The sequence below is a fragment of the Camelina sativa genome, chromosome 8, assembly GCF_000633955.1.
Source record: "Camelina sativa cultivar DH55 chromosome 8, Cs, whole genome shotgun sequence".
Taxonomy (NCBI): Eukaryota; Viridiplantae; Streptophyta; class Magnoliopsida; order Brassicales; family Brassicaceae; genus Camelina; species Camelina sativa.
In genome coordinates this window covers 27,634,925-27,644,659 of record NC_025692.1, presented here as the reverse complement: position 1 = coordinate 27,644,659, position 9,735 = coordinate 27,634,925, and the positions used below count along the sequence as shown (strand labels likewise).

The window sequence follows — 9,735 nt, the reverse complement described above, 5'->3', positions numbered from 1 at the left end:
GTTTGGTTCGTATGATTGTGGTAGAACTAGCTATTATAATAACTCACCACATCTGCAGGTACCACCATGCATTAATAGCCCAAAAAAACCGTTCGATTGAGACCGAGAAGTTCAATGACTTTCTTCCCAAACGAAAAGCCAATGTAATAGTATTCTTTTTTTTGGTGTGTTTAGAGTGTAATAATACAACAAATTAATTCGAAAAATGAGAATTTGGACGGCGGAGAGACAAGGTCACAAGACGCAGAATCTCCGGTAAATGATAATGTCGGATCGCAAGGCAAGTTCGGTTAAGTGGTCGTTGACCGAGTCTACACTTGCGGCTCACCGACAATTCTTCGCGCCATTATTACATTGCACATTTGCACTCGAGCAACTTCTTTTATTAGTAGTATTTAACACGTCCCCATGGATAATTATAATTTTACATAACTTGTATATAAACTGTCTTCCAATCTATTTAATGCAGATATAGCTCGTAGCTTCAATTTATGAACGTCTATATGTATAATATTGGTTTTAATTAGTGATTATGTATTGATGTGATAAAATGTACCGTTTTAAAAGTTACTAATCATAAAAATAATATCACAAACGTTATTAAAATGTTATTTTCAATAATTTCGCAAAAATAAAAACGCGTTTTCTCCCTACTACGATAACCGAGGAGTCCTCACCGCTGCTTTCCTCCGGTGCCGGCAAAGTTCGCTTTTCTCCTCCCGTTTTCTTGTACTCTTTGTTTTTGCTTTCCTTAGTAGTCTTTAAGCTTTTGTTTCCTTTTAATCCCCCTAGATTTATCTCCAACCACATGCTTTCAATAGCCGATCTCAAATCCAAGGAGGTGAATAGTTGGTCGAGGCTTCACGACTCTTATCCACTACCCATCCCCTTCCCGGAGAAGCTATCCGAAGAACCAGCAAACGCCAAATCTAGGGTTTCGACCCACCAAACAGAGATCCCACACCAGGTATCGGCGATGGCAGGAGCAGATCTGCTTGGACCATCTTCTGCTAGCCTGGTGGAACCGTTGACGGCACACGACGACCATCTCATCTTGGTGTCGACTTCTAGAACCGGAGATCTTAAGCTCCTTATGTTTTCTTATGAAGCCTCAAGGCCCGCTATGAAGCCACAACCAACGCCCTTTCCCCCACCGGAGATACCCAAACCCCTGCATCAGACCTCGCTTCAGTCTAGCCGCTGCGCGAGAACCAAACCGTCCCTAATCGGCAAACTAGGATTTCCATTGGTGGGCTTACAAACTCTCGGCCCTTTAAGCTTCTCGAGCCCATTGCGAAAAGATGATTCACAACTTATTCCGCTTTCATCCAGGTTCGATCAGAACTCAATTCTTTCACACTCTACGCAATCTTTGTGTAGCTTTATGGAACCATTTGTTCGAAGACTGCATTTGGATAATAAACTACCATTGAGGCTAGTTTGGTTGAAGAATTCTTTAGAAAACCTGTTTTTAGAATCACCTAGGGCTCTTGCTTGTGAAGTTAGCATCTTGAATGAACTTGGCATTATGATCCAGTCCATTTGGAACTGTGGTTACCGATGTGTCTCCAGGCTCCCTTCTTCAATCCGACTGATACATAAGCTCGCTAAACTGCCTCTCATCAACTTTTTGAAGTTCCCTCCTAAAAACCTGAAGATTAGTGGCATTATGATCCCAATTCAAAGTAGTTGGGGTTACCACACCATCTTCAAGCGTTTCACCCGTGAGATTAAAACCGCAAGCAACCTTATACCTCTCCTCAAACAGAGCATTATTAACCCTGCTCAAACCCTTAGCACAACTCTCCTTCGGGTCACAGCTGTAGCTTCTTCAACACCGCTTAGTCTTCAATCTAAGATAGTGGCCATTTACTCATCCATTGAAGCATTCATGGAAGAAGCATTGTTATTTCTTGACCTCACAGGTTCCAAAACCTTTGCAAGGAGTTGGTTCATAGCTCTCAAGTCTACAATTTCAATGACCATTATCTATCTTTATCTCTTCAGTGTATATCGGCTTTGGGGATTGCCCTACTCTGTTGTTCCTTAAACTTTGCTCTCTTTGTTGTATGTTGTGTTCTATTTTAATGGAATGAAACATATGTTTGTTTAAAAAAAAAAATGTTATTTTTAATGTTTTTTTTTGTGGAAATATCATTTTATTAAGTTGGTGACATGAAACTCATTTTTAGGGAGAGCCTTAATTTCAATGATCAAAAAAATTATATGGTAGAAAAACAATACAAAAATAGATAGATTCTTAATGAACTACAACATCCCAAAATAACAAAAAGGATATAAATAATAAGGGGATGTAACTAAATAAGCTAGTACAAAGATAATGGAGCATAAAAGTCATAAAGATAGTGAGATCAACCACATGAAGTGAAGGTTGTGGTTTGTACAGCGTTTGTGTGTCGTTACTTTGTATAGTTATACATTATTTTGTATGTAATAGTTTATCCCTAAAAGAACTTAATTTTGTGTTACTAACCAGACTCACAGATTATTTCTTAAAATGTTGAAACCTAAAATTAGTAGGCTAGGTTTAGGCATTTCCGGTCTAGTGCTATCCTAATGTATATTTACTTCATAATTATCAACTAAGATACACCGATTAATCCATATAACCTATTAACAATTACATACATGACTAAATCTAACTAGTTACGATTCATAATTATCAACTAAGATACACCGATTAATCCATATAACCAATTAACAATTACATACATGACTAAATCTAACTAGTTACGATTGTGGAATTTTGAAACTAATGCAGAAGTATGTCACAAAGTTGACATTTTAATTGTGGCAATGGTTATTGCGTATTTTCTTAATTAGGCCATTTTTATTTTTGCAACTATGTATTCGGCTTGATTGCTATTTCTATTTCAATCCTAATACTCGTTCTTTTTTTTGAACAAATCTAATACAGTACTAGTTTTTTTTTTTTCTTTTTCTCAGAAATAATACATTCGTTGACGTGTAGAGAGGTACTTGTCTATCTTGTGTAATTAAGAAATGGCCCTACTTAAAAAGAAATATTTCACGAAAAAAGAAAGTCGTGCCTTGTGGATTAGTTACAACTTTTATCTTAAAAAGAGGTGCTAAGTGATATAAATAAGGAGAGACAATAGAATAAAAACAACTTTTATATGTCATTCCAAATAGAAAACGCGTCTATGAGACGTCGCTCGCAGTTCTAACCTAATACTCTTCGTTCGTTTTTCTTACGAAAGATCATAAATGTAAGTAAATTAGTATTCACAATTTTTCTTTTACTGTGTTGTGAAATATTACACTTTTACTGGGAAACAGGTAAATTAATTGTATGTTGGTATATTTGAGAAAAGTCAAGTCATAAAATCATTACTAATATTATATTCCCTATTTTATAATAGACAATATTTAGAAAAGTAACTTTTAAATTTATTTTATATTTTATATTATGCAGTTTTGCTTATAATTAGTTAAATTTTTTAAAAATAATTATTTTTGATTGTATTTATTGTGATTTCTATTCTTTTTCTATTGATATGCTTTTATGGTTATCTCCTATCTTGTATTATTCACATTTTGATCTAAATTAATACAATAACTTTTGACAAAAAAAATTATTTTTTAATATGTGTATTTTAGTTAAAATAATTTATATTTTTGAAACTGAAGAAATATTTAACATAGTCCGAATTGCTGATTTTGAAATTCGTAGTGGTGGGGTACATCACACGGAGATATCACAGGCCACCACTGTAAAGAAACATATTATAGGTATATACTAATATTTATTTCGAACTTTAATATCGAAGAATGTTGCAGAAGGAAAAAATATACATCCCTTTTCTTTTTGTCAATCAAAGAAATATATATAAATATATAACATATTATCAAAGAACTTAGTTTTGTAAGCGTTGATTTTGACCGAACTTAGGTAAGTCCAAGTTTAAAAATGTATTACTACTATGGTCTGTTCTTCGATAACATCGAAATTTTCGTTTAGAAGTTTTGTTGCAATAATTTAAACTTTTTTAAAAAAGAGAAAAGAAAAAAAAAACTTTGTAGTATATTGCCGGCGTGCCCGACAAAGCTTTTTGGAACTTTTTTTTTTTTTGGGTTATATATAATTATATCTCATTTTGAAAAAAAAAAGATAGATAGATTTTGGGTACCTTTTAATTCACCTTTCTTGGTCCCAGTTTTGAACTTCAGTCAGTGTAATAGTCACTTTTGTGCAACACTTACCTCTGCACACGTATGGAATAAATCAATATTTTTAATGTTTCACAAAATATCATGTTTAAAGCTTTATTCGCTGTATATATTTGATGTTATTTCAATAATAATTTTACAACATAATTTTAAGTTTATAACAATTATTTGTTTGGTTTTAGTGCTTAGTAAGTTATAATTTGAATACTTATATAATCGAAAAAAATAATGAATTTTCTATTTAGGATAATGAGATAAAACGAAGTGCTGGTTTTTTTTGTCTTTTGACAGGTTAGAATAAAGATTTAAGCGATCTTGTATCAAAAATGAAAAAAAATCATTTTTGTGTTGTATATCTGTGAAAAAAAAATCAAAGAGCAAGTTTTCGTTTGAAAACCTGCATGCTTGATTCCATGGGTACCCGTAACCTAAAAATATACTTTTGTCAGTTTAATATCACATGAGATTTCTTTTTGCTTCCTATTTTTCTAGTCTCTCCTTAAAACATTAATGTTTAGAATTTTTTACATATTTAAAAAAACAATGATTACTAAGTTAAAATATATTTTTTTCTTTAACTAAAGAGATACTCCAAATTAATATTATTTAATTTTAAATCAATAACAATTCAAAATTTAATATATTTTCAGTGATTACTTTTTGAAGTTTACAAAACATCAATTTTTGTAGGACAAAAAACTATTTCAAAACATCAATTTTTGTGGGATAGAGAGAGTATATTTTAAGAAATCTTAAGCTATTTTTTTTATTTTAAGATTTGATGTTTACCTTTAATAAACCAAATCTCATGGAAGATTACATGAAACAAAATGACACTATTAATAGCATGATAATGATACAACTACAAGACAGTAGCAATGTTTTTGTCCGTACGAACTATTTCATCATATCTCCATTAATTACTGTGTCGTTTTTTGTGTCTACAGGTTGCTACTTCTTTTTCTATATATACTCGTCATTTTGTGACCCATCACCGAAATATATAAATAAAAACAGCCCAATTGAAGATTTTAGTTTGTTTCTTTCGCACTAATATGCCTAAAAGCAAAATCGTTTTGTTTTCTTTTTGCTTGTCGCAGTGACGCACTCATGTTTGTATGTGGTAGCGTTATGCAATGCATGCATATACTACTACTGTTTATTATTTATATATAAACCAAAACAATACGTGAAGGTCAGAACCAAAAATAAAATAAAGTTAACAATTTACATATATATATATAATAGATTAGGACTCGTCTGATATGCGAGTTTTTAAATTATCAAATAAAATAAAATTCAACATAAAATATATTAATATTTTATTACAAATTAAACTATGTTTAGGAATATACAATTGTTTCTGTTAGATGCGTTTTAATACACTCGAATATACAATTGTTTCTGTTAGATGCTTTTTAATACACTTATGTGTATTTTCCATTTCAAACTTTTTGTAACAATTATCACAATAATCCAAATTTAATTTATCAGATACAAAATATTCATCATTATTTTTGATTATTACTGCCAAATCTTAAAAACGTGATTTCATAATCTCATCTAAGAATATATGAACAATTTTTATATTCATCCTTTATTAGTTTAGCCAATGAAAATAGAACAATATGTCATGTAATATCTATATTTAAGAATTAAAGAAAACAAAATTAGAAAAACAAAAGAAATTAAGGTAACAAAATATGTATACTTATTGACATCATTGTAAAATAAAATCATCAATTACTAACCACTCTTTTATAAACTTGAACCAATATATATTCTTTTAATTTTAAAACCTAAACCCTAAGCAATTTATAAACCCAAACCGACATATAATTTCATTTAATTAGAAAATTTAAACTCTAAATTTTTTTTTATAAACCCAGACTAACATATAATTTTGTTTAATTATCATATCAAAACCTTAATTCTCCTTTGTAAACCCAAACGACATGTAATTTCGTTTAATTGTAAAATCTAACCGATAACCAATCTTTTATAAACCATACCGACATATAATTTTATTAAATTGTAAAATCTAAACCTTAATCCCCTTTTTATAAACCCAAACCGACTTATAATTGTTTAATTGTAAAAATCCAACTATTTTTTTATCATTTATCATGACTTATGTATATATTTATTTTTTTATGATAGGTTTAGAAATTTTTCTTTTTCTGAATTAGAAACTTTTTAGTAAATTTAGAATTGACACGTGTCAACTTTTTATTGATAAAATTGACACTTCTCCTTTGTAAACCCAAACGACATGTAATTTTGTTTGATTGTAAAATCTAAACCATAACCAATCTTTTATAAACCATACCGACATATAGTTTCATTAAATTGTAAAATCTATACTTTTATCATTTTTTATAAACCCAAACCGACTTCTAATTTTGTTTAATTGTAAAAATCCCAACTATTTTTATTATTTATCATGGCTTATGTATACATTTCTTTTTTATGATAGGTTTAGAAATTATTCTTTTTCTAAATTAGAAATTTTTTAGTAAATTTAGAATTGACACGTATCAACATCTTATTGATACAATTGACATATGTCATGATCTTGTTAATGAGTAATTTTGACATCAAGCTTTATATAATAAAATATATATATATATATATATATATATCATAAAGATGTGAAATCCAGAAATTCACACGTACACACATATCCAAAGTTAGGTATGAAAATACCGCAGATGCTGTTTTAATGAATTGTCGGTATCGTAGGTCTAAATGGATCTACTAAATATAAATAAATAAAACGTTTACTATTATTATGTGTCTATCGATTTTGTCTCAACGTCATATAACATGCCGAGTAACTGCAGATAGTACTAGTAGTTCTCAACANATATATATATATATATATATCATAAAGATGTGAAATCGAGAAATGCACACGTACACACATATCCAAAGTTAGGTATGAAAATACCGCAGATGCTGTTTTAATGAATTGTCGGTATCGTAGGTCTAAATGGATCTACTAAATATAAATAAATAAAACGTTTACTATTATTATGTGTCTATCGATTTTGTCTCAACGTCATATAACATGCCGAGTAACTGCAGATAGTACTAGTAGTTCTCAACACACTTGCATACTAACGAGTCTCTAATCATTTTAAATCTCATTTATTATATTCCCTCCGTTTCAAAATATAGAATGTTTTAACTAAAGCACGTAGATTAAAAAATTTTTACTTTTAACAAGTTCAACCAATTAGAAACAATACTGCATAATAGAAAATACTAAAGTAATCTAAAAATTGCATAGAAACTTTAAAACATCCTATATTATGAAACAAAAAAAATTCTCTAAATCATGTTATATTTTGAAAGGGAGGGAGTAATTTTTAAGTTAAGATTCATGAGAAAGATGTAGTGAAATTCATGAGGAGAAAGGTAGAGTTGGTATTACTATTGACACATTAATAGTCTCCCTTCCGCATAAGATTTGATTTTAAAGTAAAACAAAAAAAATACACCTAGAGTTGTTTTGTTTCGTCCGTGCAGTCACAGTAAGATGATTAGTAGAAGAAAAGTGTGCCCCGCCCATTCGTGTAAGTACGTATAATTCAAGGAATGGCCGAAGTACAATCATATGCTAATCTAGACGACCATGCATCCAAATTGTTATATTAGTACAAGAATAATCATACTATATATATAATTTACATGCATCTTATTCTTTTACTAAAGTAAGGGGAAGAAAAAAAATATAATAAATTGGAATATTAAGGTGGAAGATTAAGATCAAGCCAGATTTGCTTAAAGACATTGATGATAACAGGGTGATACTCGTTTGAATTGAGACAGAGATAGCAAGCCAAAAGCTCTTCTAGATCCTTTGACGCTCTTATCTTGTTCTCTGCTATCATCTCCTCCATTGATTCCTTAAAGTCTCTCCTCGGATCCACCGACGCCTTCACCACCGCCCTGCTCCGCCTCGCCGACGACCCGCTTCCGCTTCCGCTTCTTCTTGCGCTGCTGCTCACCGATACTGATTTCCTCGTCGAGACCCGCGGCGACCGCAGTCTAAGTCTCACCCCCGCCGGAGAACTCACCGCCGTCTTCCGCCCGGTGGTTGCCCGTTTGGTAATGATCGGCCGAAGTTCGAGCTCCGGAGGCGGCGTAAAGGTTGCGGCTCTGGATAACCAGGAGCTGTCTTCTAGAGACTCGTCGGGGAGGAGAACTTGATCTGTGCGAAACTCCGGTGAGAAAGAACCGGTTCCGGTGGCAGTGCTGTCACCGGAAGTCGTGGAGGATTTAGAGTCGACGGTGGCTCGGTGACGAAGACGGTTCCCGGCGGGCTGTCGGGAGGATGGTGTTTTGGGAGAGCGTCTAGAAGGAGGCCTAGGACTGCGTGCCGTTGTGGTGGTCGTAGGAGTAGGAGGAACAGAGAAGTGGTGTTTATTGGTGCTGTTTCGTTGCCTCTGCTGTTTCTTTGACTTTCCCATGTCTCTCAGTTTGTAAAACCATGCGTTAGGGATTAACTCCGATAGCTTGAACCGATAGTTACCCATCAGCTGCCTTCTTTATTTTCTTCTTCTTCTTCTTCTTCTTTTGATGTTGAGATTTTGAGATGAGATGAGAAACTGAGAGAGTGAAGAAGAGTGGAGAATATAAAGGGGGCAGAGAAGAGATTATGTGAGGGGTCGGTCTTTTTACGTACTTGGATAAAAAAATAAAGAGAAAGAAGAAAAGAAAAGAAAAGGTATAGTTGAGGTTGAGGTGAGGTGCTATCTCCATTTTTATTGATTTTGTGTTAGATTATGTTCTCCTTTCAATTCCACTAATTACATTGACATTTGACACTGACACTTTATACTATTTTTTTTGTAGTAAATAGTAGTGTGTGCTATAGTGCCACCAATCAAACAAATCCCTATATTAGTGTATATATCCCTATATTAGTTTCCCGATATTAAAGTTCTGCCGGCTTTTGTATCATCATATCATGTATTCCTACCTTTGTTTCTTTAATGCTCCGTCCGTTTGTATATTATGTTAATTAGTGGTCACTGTAATCCTTGTGAAATGTGCAGCACGAGATCATAAAAGTAGTATCGACGAAAATGGTTGTTAATTTTTGTTCTTCTTTGATTGTGTTACAGTTTCCCTAAGTAGGACTGTTTGACACAAAGATAATGAACGCAAGTAAAACATCACAGAGAGCCCAGAATCTCATTCGTCCACGTGTGGATTTTCGATTCCCACGCTGCGAATATATGTATGTACGATGATGGCCTTATTATCATTTGGGCTCTCTTGCAGAAACATACATGATTATGTAATGACTAACGGGCCTTAAAGTTATTCGGCCCACACATTGTCGCAAAACGAAAAGAACTTGTCCTTTTCCTCTTTTTTCTACCCAACAAAAAAAAAAAAAACATTAAATTGTCAGACCAACAAAAATTTAATCGTTAATCAAAAAATGAAAAAGATGTTATTTAATGCTTTCAAAGATCCTAAATGTTAGTATTAAAAAAAAAAAAAAAAAAA

The 9,735-nt window shown here is 32.3% G+C and overlaps 1 protein-coding gene across 1 annotated transcript; it reads right to left on the bottom strand.

Annotated features, from left to right (window-relative positions):
- Window positions 7,773-9,008, bottom strand: LOC109124849 (transcription repressor OFP1-like). The gene has a single exon (XM_010425698.2). It carries the CDS (start codon window positions 8,751-8,753, stop codon window positions 7,965-7,967), a length of 789 nt encoding a protein of 262 aa, XP_010424000.1. The 5' UTR covers window positions 8,754-9,008; the 3' UTR covers window positions 7,773-7,964.